The 25,579-nt window shown below is 39.7% G+C and overlaps 1 protein-coding gene across 1 annotated transcript; it reads right to left on the reverse strand.

Moving 5' to 3' along the window:
* Positions 1–5,450: 5,450 nt before the first annotated feature.
* On the reverse strand, positions 5,451–24,211 carry LOC102859125 (recombining binding protein suppressor of hairless-like). The gene is given in 10 exon segments (XM_006899264.1): positions 5,451–5,555; positions 5,558–5,768; positions 5,916–6,019; positions 6,309–6,464; positions 7,827–7,967; positions 10,433–10,545; positions 10,706–10,843; positions 12,638–12,812; positions 18,448–18,613; positions 24,123–24,211. Coding segments are annotated over 10 exon segments (1,398 nt in total).
* Positions 24,212–25,579: the final 1,368 nt, after the last annotated feature.

A 25,579-nucleotide genomic window follows, 5' to 3' on the forward strand; every position in this document is an offset into this window, starting at 1 on the left:
GTTTACTAGGCGCTCACGGTTACGCTGTGACAACCCAACTGCCCCAGCTTCCTGGCTGTGATCTTTACAGAAGATCCTGAGTCCTTCTCATGCTGTATCGCCAGGTGACCTCGAACTGGAAGGCTTTCTTTCAGTCAGTAATTGAATGTTTAACTATTGAATCACCAGGGCTCAATAAAGCTCCTACTTAAAGAAAAACTCACAAAACTAAACCCCAACCAACTTCTTAGGATTATCTCATGTCAAAGTACCGTTCCCACCAAAAGATGAATAATAAGCACGATTGGACTATTGGAATTTGCATATTCCTTTTTCCTGGAGCTAAAAGCTCCCTTTTCTAAATTGTGCAGTACATACCGTGGCATTTTGACCACCCATAAATCAATAGCATGATTTCTACATGTGTTAACATGATCGTTGTAATATAACTTTTATTAGTCACCACCTTATAAGCCAAAGCTGAGATGACCTTGGCCTTCCTACAGTTTCATCCTGGGTCCAAGGCTTATTCATTCTATCTATCTATCTATCTATCTATCATCTATCTATCTATCTATCTATCATCTTTTATCTATAATTTTGACCTCTTGACCTTACAGATTCTAACTCCGAGGTCAAGATGAATCATTTGTACTTCATATGTTGTTGTTAGGTGCCGTCGAGTTATAGACGACTCATAGCGACACTATGAATGAAAGGCCTGAGCACTGTTCGTACATAGAGTTTCCGGAGGCAAGCCATTTCGGAAGTGGATGTCGCTCCTGCTTCCAGGCTTGTTTTAGTCAGGAAACTCCAGCAAACACTGTCCACCATGGGTACCCATTACGAAGACAGGCACAACAGTGTTGTACTGCATATCCATCAGATTAATCAGTTTCCCCAAACTGTTGTTAGAACGTTTTTAAAAAGTATCTACTTTTCAGTTTCTTTCTCTTCCTGCTCCCCAATCCCATGTCCTAGATACAGGATCTACTCAGGTTTGTTCTGTATCCGTTAACTGGTGACCATCTAAGGACTGGTTCAACGTCTCTCCTGCCCCAGCCCCACACCCCTGAAGAGGAGAATAGATTCAGTGTCTCTCCGACAAGATGGACCTCAGAAAATGACCATGCTCTTTTGTGGAAAGGAGATGGATTTGTATGTGGTTGGATATGACACATGCTATAATGTTCTTTTGTACACCAGACCAAATGACAACTCTGCAATGGAAAAGCAAGCTGCTATCAAGCAGAGCCCTCTAGGGTTGTGGGGAAGCTTGACATAGTCCTGGACGGGGAGGGAAGAAGTATGCTTCTTGAGTAACAAAGACCATGTCCTCTTCAAGTGAGAGGAAAATTCCCCCAACCCCTCCACCACATCTCTTTAGACACTGTCTAATTAAAATCATTAACGGGGAGATGAGTCCAGCTAGCATGTTGATGCTAGAGAGGCGGCAAGGTGAGGCTGTAAACAAGCCAACTGTAAGATGGGATTTCATTTCATCTTTATGAAGGAGTCTGAAACCCACGACGGCAGTACATGCATCAGGGACATCAACCAGAGACTTTTACAATGGTTTACATTTCATTTTTATTTATTCCGCGAAACTGCCCATATTGCAGGTTTTTCATGGATGAAATAGGGGGCTGAGCAGATTCTTTTTTTTAATTTTATTTTTTTCCTACAAAATTATGGTATAAATTTGCTCAATTTTCTATCTTATTGCTAATAAACCTTACAGGCGCACAGTTTGTAAAGTAAACCCCTTAAGGACTGAATGTGTAGAGCATGCTGCAAGGTACAAGAAATAAGCTAAAAATGAGCATATAAACCTACATCTGGACCAACACAGAACGGACTGCTGGCAAACATTTATCACAACACAGGGGGGAAAAATTAATCAAAGGAGATGCAGTTCAGTCCTGAAAGGGTTAAAGAGAAACCCTAATATATTATTGTTTCTAACCGTCCACCCCACATTACAGTGCTTGAAAACAAAGTCAAAAGTCTGGCACAGAAAAATCACACACATTTGTTCAGTACTCATCAGAAACACAGCTGCTTTTGAAATCAAAAGTAACTTGGTTAATAATTGAATAGCATTTTCTTTCAAAAAGAAATCCCCTTGTGGATTATCTGGTTAAACATGAATAGCTGGTTAGTTTTGTTTCTCCAAAAACTACATTGGAAATTTTTTTGCGAGGGGGCACAGATGGTGCCAGTCTGCACAGAGGAAAAAACCAAACCAAATCAACCGGTTGTGATCTGAGTGGCAGAAGAGTGCACTAATTAATATAGGTCATAAGAGTGCCTTTAGTTGCCAGAATGGAAGAAAAGGCGGCGGCAGGCTAGGCACTGTGCTAGTGTTCAACTCTGAAATCCACACACAAAGGGCCGCCTGTATTCAAGACTTTCCAACTGATGTGATCTATCCAGTGGAGCTGATAGAGGCTCACTGGATCAGCTTCCGTGCGTTAGGTTTCAGATATTGCATAGATTCATGACAGCATTAAGATCCCTGTTAAATAGGATCTTAAAACAAGAACAGAGCCAGAGGTGAACGGACTTCACCGTTTTAAGAGGCATCATGAGGGCAAGAGGCCAGCGTCTCTAATAATGCCATTACTAATGGAGGGGACAGGCAGCCTACATTACCTGGTTGGCAATGTAGTCACATACTGAGAATCACAAATCCACGAGAGGAATTTTTTTAAAGCAGCCGACAAAAAAAGAAGTACTACTGATAAAGAATAAGGTATAACATTTCACTCTTTAGTCTGCAGTATGAAATAAAGACATTTTATAAAATAAGTGGGGGAAATGCCTATAGGTACATTCTTGGGCTTTTAAAAAGAAAAAGAACCATTTACAGTCTAATACTTCAATTATCTTATTAAAAATAAGAGATATATAAACATAAAACAAAAGTTCATTTTGATAAAGCCATGAACTTGAAAAACTATTCAGAGCTGCAAAGCTTAGTATGGAATAGCTTGTTCTTAAAAAGCATCTCATCTGTTATTGGTTAATTTGATACAATTTCTAAACTAAATACCAAACCTAGGAAGTGGAGGAAATTTGTGGCCTACTGAAAGTAAAGCAGCACTCAAAGTATTTCCACACTCTGAACAAAAAGCACTGTGTACGGATTACTTCTGTGACTCGAGTATACTCATAAATAAGTAAGCCTGCGAGTTAAACCCAGTCAACAGTAAAAACAAAGGTTAAGGCCACAATGAGTTCTGCCCCTGGAACAGTTAAGGTGTGAGGCAGGATTAGTTTACAGGAGAGGCGCTAGCGAGGAGCGCAGATTTGAGAGGAGAAGGCTACAGTCACCTACCGAAGCCTGGGGATGGGTACTCAGAAGGCTTACAGTAAGAAAAACCACAGTAACTCTGACTCAACCAAATTTCATCTTGAAAGCTGAGGAAAAAAGTTTTAAGAGATTGGAAACTGCACATTGCTATGGCAGTCTGAGCAAACCAGTGAAGGACAAAGACAGCTACACTGGGAAGTGGAGAAGATGCAGTAAAAATGACTTTAAAAAAAAAATGTCTAAATGGAAACATTATGAAAACAAGCTGGGACACCAGAAAGACAATGTTCTCAATGGGAACACTGTAAGAACTAGCGGGTATGCATTCATAAGGTACCTGCGGCTCCTGTTTTATGGGCTAGTAAAAGTTTACCACGACCTAGAGGTAGTTTTTACTCAAAGGATGATTATACTACCACACCATGTCCTACATTATACATGAAGTTCTTACACAGAATGTAGCCCATCAGTCTGCTGTCATTTCTAAGGGACCAAAGCTTACTCACAGTGTGGAAATGGGAGCAAACTGAGAATGGTGAACTTGGCAAGGCCAACACACATCTGAATGCGACCAAATTGGAACTGAATGGAAAAAGACATGTTTTCTGAATGGGAGACATGTGTGAGAACAGCACAAAGGACTGAAGATGCTCAGTACGGGGGGGAGTCGGGGGAAAAGGCAGGAGAGATGGAAAGATATGTTACATTTGCATTTTAAAATCTTACAGCTAGCTGTTTCTAAAGTACTGCACTGTCTTCCAGCTATTTCAGTTCATCATCTAACAAAGGCATGTTTTAAGATTAAAATATTTTGGACTAGGCTAACAAGACAGGGGGTGGTGCTGGTGGTAGAGAAAAAAACACATGTTTTTTGAAGAGATTTTCCTCATTATACACCAATCAGGGGTATCATCTACCAGCTGGTAGCAAATACTTCTCATGATATTGTCATATACCAAGAAGGCAGAACACAACCTGCTGACTGGAATCACTGGGAAGATTTCAAAATAAAATGTTTAACTTACACATAATACAAGTTATGTACAAGATTAGGAAAGGGGGGGGGGTAGAGGGAAGGACCAAATAAAAAAACAGCCTGAACGAATTCCAGATTTCAGGATGTGCTTCTGAGTGGGGGAAAGGTCAAATCCCACGAGTTGTGAGCCATTAATTCATTAATGACTAAACACCCACAATTAATTTCATGTAAATGGTAGAAACTCTTGGATTACCACTATAAATATACGCTGGTCTTTTTTTTCTTTAAGAAAAAAAAAACACAGAAAAAACTAACACAACAGTGTCTGAGAAGAGAGACTAGGTTAACGTACGTTGCATGTATTGCAGGCAAGGCAGAGGCATATTTTTAAAGCTTTTGCACAGACTTCATATCATCTTAAAAAAGAAAATGCAGGCCTTTACAGGATTTGACTTGCTGAAATCTAAAACCATTTCAATTCATGAAAAGTCGTAACTTCAGCTTGAAACAAAACATAACAAATCAGTTCCAGCCTCATATCTCCCCCTCCCCCAAAAACTCTCAAAGAGTACTGTAATTGAACAAGCTTGGTCAGGCTGGGAACCCCAATGTACTTTAGAGCTGAAGCTCCAAGTGGGCGCGGAGGGGAGCAACCTATTTGGTAACAAAAAGTGTACTACATACTGTAATATAAAAAACGTATGGTGAGCATGTACCCTTTACTAAAGCTTATACAAGTTCCTTGGTCCATAAAAACTATGTTGGGTTGTGTCTTCTAGTTTGAGTAACTCATTCCAGCCACCTTTTGTATTTCTTGCCCATTCAAGGGAAATCAAACAAAACTCAACCAACCAAATAAAAACAGTTGAAAAATTTTAAAAAAACAAAAACAAAAAAACACCAAACCCAAAAACTTCAAAAACGATTTCCAATAGTTTTTACATTTTGATGTTTGTGGTTTTGTTGATATTTTTCCCGTTGTTTTACTGTGGCTTCTGCATTTCAAATCAGCATTTGCAGGTAATAGGGTTTCTCAAAAGCATCATCTGATATGAAAAGTTTTCCCAAGAAACCACAAAAGATAGTTCTTTTTATTTTTTTCCTCTTTCCTTTTTTTGTTTTGTTAACTTTTTTGCAGCACTCAAGTCAGTTTAAGTCCTACCAAAAAGACGGTAGTTAGGACACCACTGTTGCTGTCGACGATGTGACATTGGTGGCATTTGTGCTGACGTTTGAGTAACTTCCCTCGCTATTTGTGTTTGATTCGTTGGCGGGGGCACTTAGCTGGAGTTGGCTCGAAGGATGGCCCCTGCAGCACTACAGTGGGGCCGTGGCCCTGGTTCTGGGGTGTAGGTAAAGGTAAGGCTGGTTGAATAAATGATTCCATCATTTCGAACCAAAGTTACTGGAACTTGGACTGGCTGCCGGACCCATCTCCAACCTTCTCGGAATGCAGAAATGTCGGGGACCACGCAGAGCATGCTCTCTCCACATCTGCAGCAAAAAGAGAAATAAAGGCAAATTAAAGAGAAAACAAAGCAAATCTAAAAGCTGATTACTGTATTCTTATCGACAACAAGACTGACCAATACATTTCTCCCAAAGCTTGGGACGACATGAGAAGTTAGACTGGGTACCTACCTGTACATGGTTTCAGCTTCTACATCACCAAACCACACTCGTAAATTTGGAGTGAAATTCTGTCCCGTTAGTTCAAGCATTGCAACGTCCCCACCGCCATTCAACTGCAAAAAAGGACATAGCTTAGGTGCTGACACAACGGACATGTGAAAGGAACAGTCATAACTGAAATGCCTCTTTTAAATAACCAAAGTAAAACATTTCAAGATGAGAAGTGGACTCGAATGTTTATGTAAGCATATGCATCCAAATGTCATTTTAATTGATATATATATATATATCTCAAATGAATTTGGTGCAAAAATCAGAAGTATTTGGAAAAAATCATGCCAACATTCAGAGCCGAGAGCAGTTGTCAAGAGCTGAAGTGCACCTCGTGAGACGTGATCTCACCTGAAGACTTTCTACGACAGGCACAGGTGTGACCGGGGCAAGCACGGGGCCCATCCCCTCGTAAAACGTGTACTCTGCCTTATCCGTACTAATGATTGTCCAGGAAGCGCCATCGTTTATCATCTCTTTATTTGGTTCCTTTGGGCATGGAGTGGCCTTATGAAGAAAGAATGTTTAGAAACTGAGTTTTACATACCTGCAGTACAAAAGAATTTTTCGCAAAATAATACTCAGTGACTAGAATTAATGAGGAAATGAAGAAATGATTTACAGAAACTTCCCCAAAGCAATCCCTATATTCATAGTGTATCTCTAATGGAAACCCTATAAAGCAGCTTTGGTTAGAACAGAGTCTTTGTGATAGCAAAGTAACTAACGTTTCGATTAACCTTTAAGATAGCAGTAAAGGAAGAGTTTACTTAAGAAGCCAGTATGTGTCACGTAAAGAGCTGTTTATCTCTTTGTGGTCACTAGGAAGACAAGGAGCTCTGATGGCTGCTTGTTTTTGTTGTGTGTCGCTGAGTCAGAATGGACTCAGAGCTCACTCTCCAGTAGGTGTTCAGAAGTAGTTTAACTGCATGAGAGGACATTGCGCATCTTTCTCCCACAAAAGTAGCTGGTGGATTCCCAACACATACCTTTGGGATTGCAGCGCCTTGGGTAGTAAGGAATTGCACTGCAGCTCAAAGGTAGGCAATTCAAATCGACCAGCTGCTCTACAAGAGGAAGATGCGCAATCTTCTGCCCTGTAATTTACTGCCTCTGAAAATCTGCTGCAGGACCAGTAATGGGTCAGTTCTGAGTTGAAGACACACAACAGTAAGAGGGAGAGACAGGGGACATGCTTAGGGAAAAGCGAGACAGGGACATTCAGCAGGAAAACCCAACACCTCGCTCAGGGTCCCTGCACACCCTCAGTGCTGGGCAGGGGATGACCCCCCTGCTCTCATCTCTCTGCAACACAGCTCCAGATAGCTGAGAGTTTCACAGGAACCTTTAACTATCTTGCTGAATCATTTACTTATGTCATAGTGTCCTAGTAAAGCTCCAAGAGTAAAAGGTAGTTTAAAAACAGCCTTTGAAACATGCTGAAACATTACTAGCTTGGGAAACTCCAACGTAAACGTGATGAAAATGAAGAACTTGTCTCCAGAGAAAGACACATATTTACATACAATGTTTGTGTACAATTTCAGATACATCTTACTGAGGATGTCCTGAGGGGACACTTTAATCCCCAGATAAAGAGCACTGAAATAATTTCTGACAATATTTTCATTGTTCCAAGCTCTTTGTGTCAGGCCTGTAGTCCAAATCTACCACATGCTCTGTGGGAGAAGGATGGGCAATCTCCGACTATATAATTAAATCACCTTTGAAAACCTGCTGGAGGCTCAGCTATGGGTCGGTTCCAACTGGATGATACACAACAACAACAAAAGAGAGCTTCATATTGCTCTAAGCTGCTAACTTATAATTGTAGAGGTTTTCAATTGTATCAGTCATTTATGAACTCACCTGAAACTGAATTATTCTTTCTTGAGAAAGGCACAAGTACATTCTTTCTGTATCCTTAAGGTAAAATGCACATTTATGGAGTTGTGAGACAGGATCATCTGCATCCAATAAGGCGGTCTGTTTGTCAACTTTCCTAATTATCTGTAGTCCACCAAGTTAAAAAAAAATAAAACGTAAAACACATCAAGTGACAGTTTTCACTATAGAAAGAGTACATCATGCAACAAGACATCACAGCTGGGCCTGTCGCTCTGCATTTCTAACAAGCTCCCAAGTGATGCTGATGCTGATCTCTCAGTAGCCATTTTTGGATGATCTTCCAGTGACAATGACAACCATTCCAACATCAGGGAGAAAACGGACAGTGCATCCCTCATCTCTGAAAAACGACTGTGGGTGTGTCACTTAATGAGAAGAAAAACCTGATTAGTTAACTGAGTAAAACAGCGTTTACTGATTGCAATTCTGTTCATGAACAGAAAGCAAAAAGGTTGGGAAGTGACAATGGTTGGAACTCAAGACTGTCCTTGATTGAAGGAAGGGCTTAATTTACAACCTAAGGATCTTCTGTCTGGTTTCAAGAATGTGTACGTGCACGGTGAGCAAGAAAAGTCTTTAACTGTCAAGGTGTTCTCTTTGGAACGTGTCTGCAGTTATAATCAGAGCCACATAACTTCAAGTGGCAAAACATTAAACTAAAAGACAACTTTCAAGCCAGGCAGAGCACTTGTACTTTACATAAAACTCTAAGAGAAACACTATTTTAAGTGGTGGGTATGTCTTCCAAGTAGTTCCAGAGTAAACTGCTGCTACTGCATTTGTTTTGGTACAAGTGCATCTGATCTAAGGCATAAGCCTCTAAAATTGGGCATCTGTAGTCTAAACATTTACTATTAAAGGAAATATACAACATTCTCACTAGAGAGAGGCATGAAATGAATGAGAACAAAAGGAAATGTCGGTGCAGTTTGTTTTTAGAGTGTGCTTGTTTTTCTTTACACTGATTCTTTCTTCTCCACAGCCTTCTTTACAGTGTCACTTTTCCCTGTTTTGAGGTTTCATAAATGTAGTATCACCACATTTCACACATCTTGGCTTATGAAACTATATAGAAAATAAAGTCACTGTATATAAGCATAATACAGAAAACGAAAGCAAAAAATGTATCAAAACTGACATCATGTAATCTTTAACCCTAGTCCCTGCTGGAAAAGGCCCAGAAAACATAAATCAAGGAATTATTTCACCAAAGAGCTGAAAATGAAGCATATTTGGGAACAGTTGTACCATGGTGCTCTACTTCCCCAACCCCTTCAATGGGATCTTAAAATAAAAAACTTGTTCGTCAGTGTTCACCTTTAACTATATTCTATTCCAGGAGGAGGGAAGAACATTGTTTTTGAAAAGTCCAAGAACTCAAACCAAACCATTGTTGCTGAACTGATATTAACTCACAGACCCCACTGGGCAGAGAAAACTCTAATAGGGTCTCCAAAGGTATAATCTTTATGGCAGCTGTCACATCCTGATCCCTTGGAGTCCACTGGCTGGTTTCAAACCATTAATCTTTTGGTGAGCAACCTGGGTCTTAACTACAGGGCCACCAGGGTTCCTCTGTCCCAGAAGAGAAGGGGACAACTTGGGAAGAGGAAGAGGCACAGATATAGCATTTTTGTTTTCACAAGGAAAAGTAATTTTTAAAGTTTTGTGATCTTCGTATTGAAATGAAAAGTGTCAAATACTGTCTCCTTCCCAAAGGCAGGAACGCCAATGTTAGCTAATTTCATATGAATCTACCTTCTTGTGCGGATTGAATCTGTCACACAAGGATCTTCTGTCATTGATTTCATTAGTATAGGTAGTTGATAGGAATTGGTACTCCACACGGTGACCAGGAACGTCTGCCCTGTAGCGGGTGAGACCAGGCTGCTCTTTGGAGCCAGCAATTTCGAAGCTCTGTCTCATTATCTTTGAGCATGTTATGAGGAGGGGCTGATCCTTGAAGGACATCATGCTACTCAGGAAGAAGGGTCGGCTTAGGAGAGAAAGACCCTGGATGAGATGGATTGACACCGTGACTGTGGCCATGGGAAAGGTGAATCAGAGCCAGTGAGGCTGGCTCAGGACGGGGCAGGGTTCAGAGCTGTCGTTCAGAGGGTCACTAGGAGTCACAGTCAAGTTGCTGGCACATTACAACCACCACCAGCCCACGTTCTAGTGGGAGAGTAAGCTAGTATAAGGTATATAAAGTGTTTTAAAATGAATGAGAATTTCTATCCTCTTGGAAACTTGGCCCTATGTTGAAATCCTGCAAGTTCCATAAGGAAATACAGTGTATCTGCTTTAGTTAAGAAATCATGGTGTAATTTGTAGTGCCTTAGTCTATTGGATATTTTCAGATACATTTCTCAAAAAATAGAACAGGAAGTTATTAGATACATTCATGCAAAGCTGTTAGCTGCCTTACAATCATTCCGAGATAAAGTTGAGATATGTGTCAATTATAAACAATGACATGGGACTGTCTTGTTAACGATAAAATGTGGTTTTCTGTTGTACGAATTCATTTTGTTAAATAAGTTACTCAATTCAAAGGTGCGCCGTACCAATCTCGGGAGTGCCATGCCGGTAACGGAACACACAAGCTTGACCGTCTGCCCGTAGTGGATGTAACCATCGCGCACTGTGAATTCCTCTCCTTCTGATTCATCGTCATCCACTACAGTGAGCGGGGGAAAAAAGAGATCCAATCATTTCTTTCAGAAGTCAGTTTCTACTCAGAGAAATGGAAAAAACAAACCTAATATATTCATATGTCCATTATCTGAAGGAACTTCACGATTTCACACCCAAAGCACCCAAGGCACTCTTATACTCACAGAGGTGAATGTAAAATGCTCCCCACTGCTGCGAGCTGGCGTGGAAATTCCCACCTTCTACATGCAAGTATCTGGTGCTAACGGTTTGGGATCGAAGTCGATTGAACAGAGCCACCTTTGTTCCTGATGCAATGCACACTGCAAAGGGAAGCGGAGTGCAGATTGACATGGTGCTTTACAGGGCTTCTAAGTTGGGTGGGGTTTTTTAGGGGTAGGTGACAGGGGAGTTGAGGAAATGAGAGACCCATAAAATACTTTTACACAATAAGTTATGATGATTATTAATAGTTTAACACATAAATACCTTTTAAGTATGATATTACTTAAAATTTCCTAACCAAAACCATCTACATAAACAGTAAATTAAATACGTTCTCTACCAGCAGGAAATTTACATTCAAGTACTTAATTAAAGAGGTTAAGTGATCTTACATTTGACTGGAAAATATCAGTCTGAATATATGGTGTCTGTTCTTCTGATAAAAGAATACACCAGCTGCCTATGAAGCAGCCTTTGCTCTTCAGCAACAACAAAAAGAATACTCAAGTGTCTAGATTAAATGAAAACTACACCAAGTGAATGAAATCAGCAAAATGCAGAATACAATCCCTCATGGGCAAATGACTCCGTTTCGTCAATCTTGTCTGTTTAAAGATGAAGGTGTGCTTGATCCAGGCCATGGCATTTCCAGTTGTTCCCTATGCCTCCAAAAGTTGGGATAGTGAATAAGGAAGACTTAAGAACAATCAATGCCTGTGAATTACGGTTTTGGAGAAGATTACTATCGACTATGCTATGGACTGCATAAAGAACAAATTCATCTATTTTGAAGGAAGTGCAATGAGCATGCTCCTCAGAAGCAAGGATGGGGAACCTTCCCCTCATATACTCTGGGCACATTGCCAGGAGGGGCCAGTCCTTGGAAAGACATGATGCTCGTTTTTCTCTGATAGAGTAGCTGGTAGGGAGGCTGAGAACTAACTGTTAACTACGAAGATACTAAGGCTCCATTAGTAGATGGTTAGGTTGTTATGTATCGCCGAGTAGGAACCAACTCATAGCTGACCCTCCAGTGAGTTTTCAGAGGCAGCCACTGCATGGAAGGAGACTGCCCATCTTTCTCTTGCAGAGCAACTAGTGGATTAGAATCCCATGTCTTTGGGTTGGCAGTGCATCTCCTTACTACTAGGTCCCTACTGCTTCCTAGGGAGATGCAAATCAAAATCAATGGAAATGACTTCAAAGCAAAGCAAAACAAACACAACACAGTTCCCCTCTTTCATGTATATGTAAAAAGGTTCATTATAAAGAGGAAGAGGAAGAAGAGAAGGTAAGTATGAAGAATAAAGTATGAAGGTAGGAGGTAAGTATGAATAAAGCTTACTTACACACAGAAAGCTCTGCACTATCAACTCATCTCTGACTCATCAAAAAATTTGCTGCTGAGATCTAGAAAACTGTGTGTCTGTGTCCAAGGTCACCCTCCTCATTGATATATTAACAGTGCTCTTTAAGGGGCACGCATGACTTTCTAGGAGGATCAATTCTTTGTGACAGGATTTTCTGGGGGACAGCAGGCCATTCAGTGCCTACATGTAGCATCTCTTCCCGTCCCCTGGCATGGATGAGGCAGGGAATCTCATTTTCCCAAATGCTACTAGGGAGCAGTAAGAAACCAACGCTGGCTGAGAACCACTTCCCTGAACCAGACATCTCCCAACTGCACTTTAATAAATCAGCAATCGTGACTGAATGCCACACACTCAGATGAAGTAAGAACCAAAGTATACTGAAGTATAAATTGGTCAACAAAAGAGGAATTTCTAATTTTAAAGTGGTTTAAATTTTCAGTGCAAAGGGGGGAGGAGGAGGGAGGGAGGAAGAGAGAGGAAGGGGGGTAGATACAGAGAAGTGAGGTGAGGTAGACATACAGTCAGCATTTTTCAGTGACTGCTTCTTTTTGGAAGGTTTGGAGATGACTTTGATCCGCTTGCTGAGGAACACACCGATGTCATCACTGTTGCCATAGAACATCTTCACAGACAACATGAAGTGTTTGCGCTTGTCGGAATCAGATATGTACAATGTTTTGGCCGTGCAATAGTTCTGTGGAAGGAAGGCAAGGTTATAATCACATCAAAACTTTGTCTATGCACCTACTACTCAGAATGAGAACAGCCAAGTTTGACTAGGTTTAATTCTCCCTTACGAAGAGGGTACTAAAGTTCTGATCCATCTCACCCTCTCATAAATATCACCTTTAAAAAGAATGTTATTTCTAACAGCTCTTTATCAGTTACAGAATTCATTCTTTATCAGTTTCACAGAATTATCACACAATGGTATAGGAGTACGTTTTACAAATAGAATTTTACAGACACAAAAGCCTAGCTTTATTTTTCTGCAAAGAACAACACATAAGTAAAGCTATCAGAATTCAATCAAGTTAAGCAAAGGGTTTTTACCAGTATTTCTTCTTAAAACAGTACATATAATGTTTCGCTAATTCTAGAGTAGTTAACTGAATGTCTAAGGGAAATAATGCTAGTCTAACTCAATCCACCAGCTGCTCTGAAGGGGAAAGTCAGACAATCTCCTACTGTGATTTACCATTGCAGAAACCCTAGGAAAGGGGACTATGAGTTGGATCCAACTTGAGGACAGTGAGTTTGTGTTTATACCTATCTGTGGACACCTACGAGTGTACACAGATCTACTCATGCATTGTATTGGGGCACACTGGCAGGGAGCACGCAGTAGCACGCTGGGAGTTACACTACAAACCCAAAGGCGGTGCTTCTCTGGCAGTTTGAATCGGCCAGAGGTTCTGCAGGAGGAGGACGGGCAATCTCCTCCTGTGTGATTTACAGACTCAGGAACCCCAAAGAGGTCGGCTCTGAGTGGGTTCTGACTCAGCAGCAATGAGCAAGTGTGCATTATCTGTGTTTAAAACGATTTTAATAGATAGAGATCTCCAGACAGAAACTTCTTGGGACGTCACCCTGAAACACTCTTTAAACCTGGAATGGAGCCAATCCCTGAGACTGCCTTTTAACAGGACACCTGAGTGGCCCATAAAATAAAGGACAATACTTTAAACAATTGTTGTGCCACTTAAAAGCCATCAGTGTAACATTCAATTATTTATTCAAGAGCAAAGATGAGAAGAAAAAGGTCAGGAAAACCGGACTACAGGAATGGAACAAAGCGAATGCCAGGAAAATGCAGACACACTGTAATGAGTGTAAGCAAGATCGTGAGGCAATCTGCACAGAAACAGCCAAACGGGGGCCCAACTTACTGTAAAAACTTGCAACAAAATCACAATCAAAAGCAGGGCAGAGCTTAAAAAAAGGCAGGGCAGAAGCTACTCATTTAAGAAAGAGCTATTGAGTTCTGGGTTTTCCCATCTTCAAAAATTTACTTGTGGACAGTCACACTAGCAGAACAACTATTATTCAAGAACTCATTTATTTTAGTTCTCAAATGCAAAGCTATAGAAAAAGGAAACGTAACTCATTTAGAGTAGTCCACATTCAACTAAGCTTTTATAATAAAGAATGCTGTAAAATCTTTAAGAACCGTTTCCACGCAGAGGCAAAATTAATCTAGGATTAATAATAGTAAAAATAAAAATAAAAAGTTCATTGCATTTCTACAGAGCCTGAAGATCTCAGGATCTCCACGTGCTCGCAGGTGGCATTTGTGATGTCCTGTGGCAGAAGCCATGAATCCGCTGCACTTCTGTAAGTGACAACAGCGAAGGTCTAAACAAGCCTAACTAGAGAGTGCCTCTGTAACGTAAGACAACTCTATGAAAAGGGGCATGAATCCATTAAAGGTAACAGTCACAGGTTGCCAAATGAAAGACATCAAAGTCTTTATATTCCAATGGGAAGCTAATAAATGGTGAGATCCTGTAACTGGAATATTAACATAAATGGACAGAAGTTGTATTTTAAAAAATACTGCAATCTACATAAATGAGACTAGTCGACATGAAAATAAAAGGTGCAGGAGTTCACAGCACCTACCCACTGAAGCTGCGGTTTTTGTTTGGGAAATACATACACATGTGCACGCAGGAGAGTGGGGAAGGGAAGAAAAAAAAAAAATCCTTCATTACAAAATTGAGAAAATAGAAAATAATAGCTATAACTCTTTAATAATAAATATAGCTTGTTTTAATTTTGGAGAAGTTGTTGTTATTGTTAAGTGCTGTCAAGCCGCAGGTGACTCACACTGACCCCGGTGTCCGGGGCTTCCCTCCGCCCTTGCAAACTCGGGCGCCTGGGTTTCCGGAGGAGGTAAGCTAGTACGGAAGTGGATGCCACTCCTCCTTCCAGGCTTATTTAATCAAGGAGCTCCACCCCACTCTCTGTCCGCACTGGGTAACCAGCCATTAACGCATTTGACACATCAGTGTCCCAGTGTTCAGCCCCACAGCAACCACAAGTGACTACAGTACGGCAACTTGTACACCAGGGTTATATGACCTGGATACGTCCTTTTATATTTAAAAAAGATGCCCCGAAATGAAGAATACATATCAGCGCTAATTCTAGAAAGCAAAACAGTGCTAACAAGAGAGCTGTGGAGGATGTATTTTCAAATAAGAAAAACACAAGGGTGATAATTAGGGAAATTATTATTTTGTAACAGAGCTGGATTTGTAACTGTATAAGAAATACATCTTAACTGTGGCACAAACTGATAGATGTACACTTATGTTTATTGCAGCATCATTTATAAGAGCAAAAAGCCAGAACAGTCCAAGAGTCCATTAAAGGACAAATGGTTAAGAAACTGCAGCATATTCACACAACGGAGTAGTAGGCATCACTAATAAACTGTAAAGTCTTCATGAAACACTGTACAACACTCCTGAATCTAGAAGAAATGATGCTGACTGACATGTCAGTCACAAAAAAACAATTACAGATCACTATTTCAAAACGCTAAGGAAAGGTTTGCACACAGCAAAATTAAATCCTGGGGTTAACAGGAATGAGAAGTGAGGAAGAGTGCAGTAAAAATAAACAGCTGATGAACACCCATGTTTATTGTGGCTTTGTTCACAATAGCAAGGAGTTGGGAACAACCTAAGTGCCCATCAACAAACAAATGGATAGAGAAGCTGCGGTATATTCACACAGTGGAATACTACGCTGCATTGAAAAACAAGGAACTCATGCAATATTATTCAAAATGGGTGACCCTGGAGGGCATCTCAGTCACAAAAGGACAAATACTGCATGGTGCCACTGTTGTAAAATGGGACTAACATCAGGGTTGGGGGGAGACTGAGAAAGATAGGTTCAATAATGTATTCTGCAATGAAACAGGTGAGGAAGAAAATTGTTTAAAAGGGATACGTGATTAGGTATTTTCGTCATGACTGGAGTTCAGAGCGAAGATGGCATAGTGGATTGGACCTGGGGGGAGGGATTGTAAAACAATGAAAGAATTTTCCTTTTCCAAGAGGGTAGTGTACTAGGGGGGAGGTTTGGGAAGGGAGAAAAGTGCAACAATGAATGAATGGAAATCCAAAGTCTCTGTAAATTTTCATTGAAATTAATAATAAATTAAAAAAATAAATAGTTGAGTAAAAAAGGAGATTTACTATCAAGGATTGAACATATACTGTAATTCGTTACACTGCTGTTTTCTTGTCCAGCTAGAACCGACTCATAATTGACCCTCCAGCAGGTTTTCAGAGGCAGTAAATCATACAGTAGGAGATTACCCTTCTTTCTCCTGTGGAGCCAGTGGATTCGAACTGCCTGCCTTTGAGTTGGTGGCCCATTCCTTACAACTAAGCCACCAGAGCTCCCTAACTAAGTAGTAATAATTAATGTGGCAAAAGAAAATATAAATAAATGGAAAATCAATATGATTTGTAAAAATTCATGCAAAAAAAATTAAAAAGGGAAGCAAGCAAACAAGCTAAAGAAAGATACTTAACAAATCAAAACCATCACTAATGAAATCTCAGCTCCAAGATACTAACAACAGACAGTCAAATGCCATGACAGTGAACTTACAGGACTACTAAATATGAAGAACTGCAATGAATCTTTCAAATCATTATGAGTACCTAATGATAAAAACTGAATATCCTCCTTTTTTAAAAGAATTCCATGACCACATTGATAAAAGGTGGAAATATTTCCTTAAATGAGTGGAGTTCTGAATTCTATTCCACTGGTCTATCTATTCATTCTTGAAACAGGCTCTTTTCATTTACAGTATCGAGCACCAGAGTCTTCATTACTGCCATGTGTACACCGCTACATGGGTAAAACAGATCTCACTACTGCTGTAAATATGCAGTGTCTGAGGATGGGACAGTCAGCACGGGGCAGGTGTAGTCAGCACGTGTTTGGTGCCCTGCTGTTGGGTGCTTATATAATATTCTGCTTTCTTATTGCAGATGTGACATCAACTCAACTTGATGTCGAGCAGACTGATTTACAGCAACTCCAGAGAATGGAATGAACTGCCGGGTGAAGATTCCAAGGGTTTTCTGTTCTTTACAGAAACAGACTGTCACATCTTTCTCACAGGGAATGTCTGGTTGGTTCAAACGGCAGTCAAGCGTTTTAACCACTCCAACACTAGGGTCCTTTCTTCTAACAGGAAATGGATGAGAACCTAAAACTGCCCAGATTATTAACTCAATCTTAAGTCTATACTTTAGCTCAATGGTCTTAATTCATCATTTTGCTTATTATAGATCAAGTTGCTGTTGTTACTATGTGCTGTCAAGTACAATGCATAGAGAATCTATGAGCAACAGAAATGATCTCTATTGTATCCTGTGCCATTCTCACCATCTTGAGGTCAGTGCTGCTGCAGTCACTGTGTCAATCCACTTGGTTGAAGGTCTTGCTCTCTTTCACCATCCCTCCACCTTCACAAGCATGATGTCCAGTCTCCAATAAATAGCCTTCTCCTGACATTAAGACTAAGGTAAGACTATATGTTCATTTAAACTGACTGTTGTTCTTTAGTACTGTGGAGAGTAGATTTTCCCAACGTAACTATGTTTGATGTTTTGAGTGCTGCTACTACCAAGGTTGCTGACCCAAATAAGATATAAAGAACCAGTTTATGTTTCTTCTGCCTAGAGGCCTCTCTCTGGTGAGGTTATCAGTCAGCAGTTGGGCTGTTAAACCAAAACCATGTGATTATTTTGTTACCAAAATAATCTACACACACATATATATAATCTTCCCCTACCAAGCAGGTGAGTGCTTCAACCACTGCACAACCAGGGACTCCTTAAAGTTCCTATGTTAAGTGACATTCAGCATAAGACTAAGAGAGTGAAGGAAAACATTAGTGAACTACATAGTTCATTAAAAAAAAACAAACCACCAAACAAACAAAACAAAAAACCTGAGTATCATTCCTCTGACAGACAGAAATGAGCAACTTGTCTCCTAAGTTTATTATAATATAGCTTCTTACAGAAAGCCCTGATTTCTAGTCTGCTCAAATCTCTAGCAAAACAGGAGTGCTAATCACAGGCCACAGTTAGATGAGAACAGCCTGAGCTCTATGAATTAAAAAGTCAGTGGCCAGCTGAGAGGTATATTTCTGGCTGTGATTTATATATGACATTGTTACTAATGGTTATAATGAAAAGAAAAGAGCAAAACCCCCTACCACAACAACTATGGAACCTGCACTTTGTTGCCACAGGGCCTGGAGTGAGGGCCAACCCAATCGTCCTTACCTTCCCTTCCAAGTTCAGCTGCTGCATTTCTTGCTCACTATTTCCTATTCCAATAAATGCACATGGTTGAGATTCTTGTTCAGAACAACCATCACGCTCCATTTGTTCTTTTTTTTTCTTCCATCCACTACCCATAAGATATACGCAAGGAGGAGGGCAGAAAAACCTACAGATGAAAAAAACCAACAGAATTAGATTTGTGAACGCAGTAACCATATGGAAATGCACCGTTAACTCCTAATGAGAACTTTGCAGGAAGCCCTTTGTAATGCAAAGACTAATTCCCAAAGCATAGAAATTAAGACTTACTCAAAGACTTTATTTTTCAGGTAAGGTTCATCTATATTGGACTTGTGCTTTAATATTAAGAGATTTTCTCTTTAAATATTCAATTCCAAGTTCACCAAATTCAATGTACTCTATCACACTGTACAGCAAATGTACCTCCACAGAAGCTGCAATTACTAATTAAGGTCTAAAATTTAGGGATTTAGATTTTAATTATTTACTATTTTCTAAGTAAGGTACTTGAAATCAACTATTTGTTAATAATGACACTATTGTGATGGCTGTTATCTTTCACTTTATTCACTAATCTAGAAACTAATTTGGAGCAATGCTTAAGCAGACCCTTTCAAGCTTTCTATGAAATGCTTTGCCAGGCTATGGGCTCTCCAGAGCAATGCCATGGTCTATGTAGCTTAGAAGTAAAATACATGACTCATTGTGGATGACTGAGAAATATGCTAAAGGAACAATACAGTGTTTTCTTTTAACTCACAGCCAGCCCACATTCTTGTTTTGCCAGCTGCCTACAACCACCCTCACAAATTCCCACCTCCAAATAGCTCCTTATAATCTTCCTGCAGACAGCGGAAAAAACAAAAAAAAACCCAACCCCTTTATTTACTTAAAAGTCTAGTTTAAAACTCATACTTTACATGCCTATAACAATCAATTCAGTTTTTATGTGGGCTAATCCACTTTCCATGTAATTATACATACTACCTTGTTCATACTTTGAAATTTCTGCCCTGTCTCTCCCAGGTCATACTTAATCAATCTGTAAGCTGCGGACACTATCCAAGAAGCTGGACAATAAAAAGAATGCAGCAACAGGACTGGAAGAACACTCAAGAATCTGTAATGTGCAGGTAACACAGCCTTACTTGAAACACCAACTTAAAAAGCACAGAAATGACATAAAACAAAATTCACAACTGGATCTATAAAATAGCATACAGGTTGACAGAGAAGAGTGAAGTTGTCAAGGATTTCATTTTACTTGGATCCACTCTGAACACTGACCCCTTGGTCTCTCTGAAAGTACTCTCTTATCATGGAGTAAAAGTGAGAAAAACAGAGGCTTCAAAGTCTCTGAGCTAGCCTTACTTAAGTTGTAATACCAAGCCAAAATAATCTAAACATTAAGATTTCAGGTATGTGAACATGAATTCCTACTCTAAACATACCAGTGAATGAAACTTTCCCACACTTTCAGGTTGTAATATAAAAATCAAGCAGAAAACACATACACATAAACAAAAGGAAGAATTGGGGGAGGGGGAAGGAAGGAAGTTACAAAGGCAAACTACTAATTAACCTAAAAGTATAAATCTTTAGTGGTCTATGGTTACAGTGGTCTAGGATTCAAAAAATGTGGACAGTTCAGTGTGTAGTTTTCTTTTACTTTATGTCAAACAGTTTTTAAATAGAACTGTGCTTAACACATTTATCCTGGAGAAATTCTGGCAAATGAGTATTAACAGCTGCTATGAAAGGACGATACCCTTATGAAACAATATTGCCCTTATTCTCCCAAATCTCAATAGTTACAGGAAGAAACACTGACATTGCCTTTCTCTGCCACTTGGTGGCAATGTGCACACACTGAAAATGTTATTCACGTCATCATTCTCTATTTTCAGAGAACATTCAACAACTTTCCCCCAAATTTTGAGATGCGGTCCAGAAAATATCTAACTGATTCAAAGAAGAATTTCTACTCTGCTCAATATAGATTAAAAATTGTTGTTATGTGCCACAGAGTCGCTTTTAACTCACAGCAACCCTATGTACAATAACCCTGAACCCTGCTTTTATCCTGTGCCAACTTTACTGTCTCTGACACACCTACCCTCATTACCCCAGTACCCTCATTACCCCAGTCACTGAATCAATCCATGTCATCGATGGTCTTTCTCTGTCCCTCTTCAAGGACTGGTCCCTCCTTGCGACATGACCAAAATATATCAAACGAAGCCAATCACTAGTGTCTGCTTCTTTGTGTTTCCGTATTTGAGGTCTCAGCCTCAGCTGCCATGTCCGATAGTCTAAGTGGACTCTACTGTACATACGGTTTTCACTAGGCAAGACAAAATCCAAATTCACATCTCTGCAGAAGTGATTCCTTACACTGATAACTGTTCACTTCAAAAGCTCCATCCATATTTAAGTACTTGTTACCATTATTTCCAATTAATATATATCTTCTGTGAGTTCAGAAATGGCATCTCATTGTTAGCTGTCACAATAGCCTAACACTCACTTTCACTACAGCTTAACTACATCCCCTGAGACAAAGTAATTTTACTCTGTGACGTGGCTTATTTTGATCTTTAATGGAACATTTCCATTTCTCCCATACAAAAAAACCCTTCATAAGAATAAGGGTTTTATTATTTATTAAGATACTCTTGTAAAAAGTAAAACTAACCATGAACAGAAATGAGAAGCCAGACAGGCAAATAAATGTTGCAAGTAAATGTAAAAATGAATATCAAAATCAACTATAAATTGGAAGGTAACATTTTCTGAACCAAATATTTCCAGCTTCCTTCATTGAAGGTCTGAGCCAAGAGGGGATGTCCAGTGTGGCCTGGCCTGTCCCCAGGTTACCTTGAACTCAATGCCTCTTTAGAAAAGCTTGCACCTAGAGAAGCACACCCTCAACTTTCCACTGTGCCCTTCACCATAAGCTCAAATCAAAGACCCAACCTAAGCAAAAAAAAAAAAAAGACCCAACCTGGTCTGTTAACCCAGGAAGAAGCCTCAGCTAGCCAGTAAGAAGAATGGAGCGGGCGAGAGGATGTTAACAATCTGTTAGGAACACTTTCATGCTAATGGGCTTCCTCATTTATTATAAAAGTGTGTCTGCTTTAGAAATTTTAATAATAATTGAATAATAATTCTTGTTAACTAGAATTATAATTAGTAAAAATACAAGAAAGTCGTTACTGGATCCTTTTCCTAATGAACTCTTTGCAGGCTAGCAGCTTAGATTCTTCAGCATTCTTAAGTATTTTCTATAGTGAGAAAACACCTAGCTAGGTTCCTTATGTAGACTCACATTTACTTTTTAAAAATTCATTTTTTTAAGGAAAGCATGAACGCAGTCCCCCCCATTACAAATTATGCATTTGAGTTCCCCACATTTGGGGAAACTGCAGGGGTCAGCAGATCCGGAGGGTAACGGATAAGCCTCACCCTGAGAAAACCACCTTCGTGATCATGGTATCTCACCTGCCAGGTAAGGACTTAAACATACTTTGTAGAAACAGCTCTTACTATGAGTTCTCCAACCGAATAATAAATGATGTACTATTGTTCATCTTAGTAGTTGTTAACTCTAACCCAGGGATCCTATGTGTAACAGAATGAAATAATGCTCAGTGCCGCACCACATTCACAATCTCTGCTGTGCTTAACGCCCACTGCTGCAGCCACTGTGCTGATCCATTCAGTTGAAGGTCTTTCTTTCCTTCAATGACTGAAACATACTCTCCTGTCTCCACGGACTTGACCCTCCTGAAAACATGCTACAAAGGTATAAGACAGTCTCCCCATCCTTGCCTCCAAAGAGCATTCAGGCTACACTTTTCTAAGACAGACTGGTCTGGTGTTCTGAGAGTTCGCTAATTCTTCCCCACAATCCAAAGGCATCAATCATCAGTTTTATTCATTGGCTAGCTTTCATGTAGTATGGGGTGGATGAAAAGGTTTGGATTAGGCCCATCTTGGTTCTCAAAGTTAAATAACTGCTTTCAAGCACTATACACAAACCCTTAAATGGCATGGTGAGTTTAAACTCAAAGGGTTTTTTTTTGTAAAATATCTGACACCCAATAGGCTTCCAGCAATAAAGAAGTCATGACTTGAATCAAGAAATCTATAAAATCTACCCTCAAACATTCAGCAAAAGCAGCACTGCCCAGGTACAAAGCTACTAATAAAACTCTTCCATTCATCTTTCTACTATATTCAGCCTAGCCTTAACCCACTAATGGTCACAACAGTGTAACTACCACCTGACAGTAAGAGATCTTGGGCACAGTTAAGTGTAAAAGGAACCAATGCAATGTGAGGGTGGCTGAGTCTGACTTCTATCTGCTTCATAAAGGAGAACTTTCCCCATTAATTATATCCACAGCAGCAAACAATAATGCTAGGTCAGACTTACTCCACCCATGCTTCTGTACCTTTTCCACCAATCATATGGATTTGATATTCCTTGTTGATTCACAGATTTAACTCACAGTTATGGTTTCAAGAGGGGCAAAGAATATTTCACAATACAAGTCCAGGTTTAGTCCCAAGCCAGATTAACAACAAAACACAATTAATTAGTAAAAGTCTTGGTTTTGGTTCAACAGCACAATTTCAAGAAGCCTCTGGTTTCCCCAATCATCCAGCAAAGTTTGCCCCAGAGAAGGTATATAGTCAGCTTCTCCTTCAAGCTTCTGGCAAACAAAAACTTTAACTGTGGCAAGTACAAATGCAAGAAGCCTCAGAGTCTCGTCCAAAAAGCCAGAGTCTTGTCCCAGTCTGACTCACTAGGGTCTTGCTCCAGTCTCCCTTCAGTCTTGCTCCACAGTGTGGGAAGCACTTTCTCTCTTATCCTATTCCCAAAGCTGTTGATGACTTGCAAAACCATGTGTCTACAGTTAAGATAGTCGGAGACCAGTTGGAGACCTAAGGTAAGTGTTAGAAAAGCCGACTTTTAAACCAACCTCCCATTAAGTATATGAAATGTGACGCATTTTAAGCTCTGCTATGTAGGTTCTGTGCTAAAATGCAAGACAGAATGCTACGAAAATTGATTAAGTACCTCATAGGGACCCTATGAAAGTAGAATAAAACTCTGCCTGTAACAATATCCTCTTCACCTCTGTCATGCTGAAGATCATTGCAGCAGGCACTGTGTCCATCTATCTTGTTGAGGTTCTTTCTCAATATTGTTAAGTTCTTTCTTTACATTTGTTTGTACTTCAACTAAAAAAAAACCTCGAGACAGTTTTAGGATCAAGAGTTTGTTTATAGCTTTTCCTTTTAAAAGTAACAGTTTGAGGCTGCAGTTGTTTACATAATTATATTGTCTAGCAAAAGGAGAGCTGCTTTGTGATGGAGCTAATTAACTGTGCAGCACAAAAGAAAAATTCTACATTATGTCATTTCGTGAAATCTTAACCTCGGCTACACTGAGGGCTTCTTCTGGCTCAAGCCATATTCATTTGCCTTTCCCCCTTTTTTTTACAGATACACTCTTTGTTATTTTGTTTTAGGTTTGTAAATTACCTCAATAATGGAAACCACCCTCTTGTATAGATATATTAACAACTCATTTGCAAGTTCGTGTAATAACTACAAATAACTTTATCAAAATACAAAAAGCTTACCTTTTTTCATTTCCATATGACTTCTGTGCAACCTTTGCATGAAGAATAAGCACTGTTTGATCCCCTCGTTCTTTAAGATAATTTCGCATAGCTTCCCTAAAATCAAATAAAAATATTTGATGAAATTTTGTCATCATTTTTTTCTTTGTTGTTGCTGTCAAGTCAGAACTGACTCATTGCTGACCTCCAATGTATTTTCAGAAACTGTAAAATGCAGGAGAAGAGATCATCCACCTTGATCCCTCAAAGCAGCCAGTGGATCTGAACCATGTGCCTCTGGGTTAGTAGCACACCTCTTTACCCACTAGTCCACCAGTGCTCTCTTTATTACTGTGACCAATTAAAGTCTCTGAGAGGTGTGGCCTTTCGGTTAGCAATGCAACTCCCTGCTAACTATGCTAGTTCATAAAGAGAAGGAGAATAGATTCAAAGATTCCAAGGTCCTAACAGTAAATGAACACAAACATTTGAAATTTAAACAGAAAAACAAGGGAATAATGGCTAATACTTCTTCAGGGAGCACTGATGCTTACTTACTTAACATATCGACTTGCTAATAAAAAGATCAGCAGTTTGAATCTAACAGGGGCTCCAAGAGAGAAAGATGGGTAGTTTTCTCCCACAAAGATTTGCAGTAGCACGTGAAACCTGACAGACGATCCACGATGAACTGAAACTGTCAACAGCAGAGGGTTTCGTGTTCCTTGTGTATTTATTACATGCCAGGCCCTGTACAAGCACTTTAACTGCATTATTTCATGTAATTAGGATAATCCAGGAAGGGAAGGACTCTCCTGAATGCCTTGCTTATGGCCACACAGTTAGTAAGTGGCAGTCAGGAGTTAAATTCTTCAAGATTCTAAAGGGAGCCATAGCAGTGAATAAAACTGAGGAGAGGAATGGAACCAGACTGTGAAAGGCCTTGCAAACGCTTTTAGAAGTTAACATTCCTAACCTTAAAATACTAAGTATAAAACTTTAGGAGAATTCAAGTATCACTTCATAATAGATTACAAAAACAGTGGTAGCAAGTAGTAAAAATTTTAAGAGAACTGGGGAAACACAACGTTAAAAGGAAAATACATCCTTTAGTGAATTTGGAAAATATTATAATTCAATTTTCTCTTCATCGTATTACAGAAAAGAACATGTATTGGAACCTGGATTTTCAATCTCTGTTACAGACACTGAGAAATCTTGAAGCTTTTTAAAGTGTAAATACTCTTCCTTTCTGTTTTGATAGTTAGGGTTGTGTCAGCTTGGCTATCATGTGGTCACTGAGGAGAACTGAAGTAATCCTTTCCTTGATAAGACCTTACATAACCTTCATGACAAGATCTACCATGGCACAATCAGTTGAAAGGGAGTTTCACTGGTGATGTGCCTACATCGAAGACCACATTGGTGGTATGGGAAGACTGCATGAGAATGTCCATCCTTCTCCCTCATAGCAGCTG

Source organism: Elephantulus edwardii, unplaced genomic scaffold, assembly GCF_000299155.1.
Source record: "Elephantulus edwardii isolate Elephantulus edwardi_28Jun2011 unplaced genomic scaffold, EleEdw1.0 scaffold00250, whole genome shotgun sequence".
NCBI classification, from domain to species: domain Eukaryota; kingdom Metazoa; phylum Chordata; class Mammalia; order Macroscelidea; family Macroscelididae; genus Elephantulus; species Elephantulus edwardii.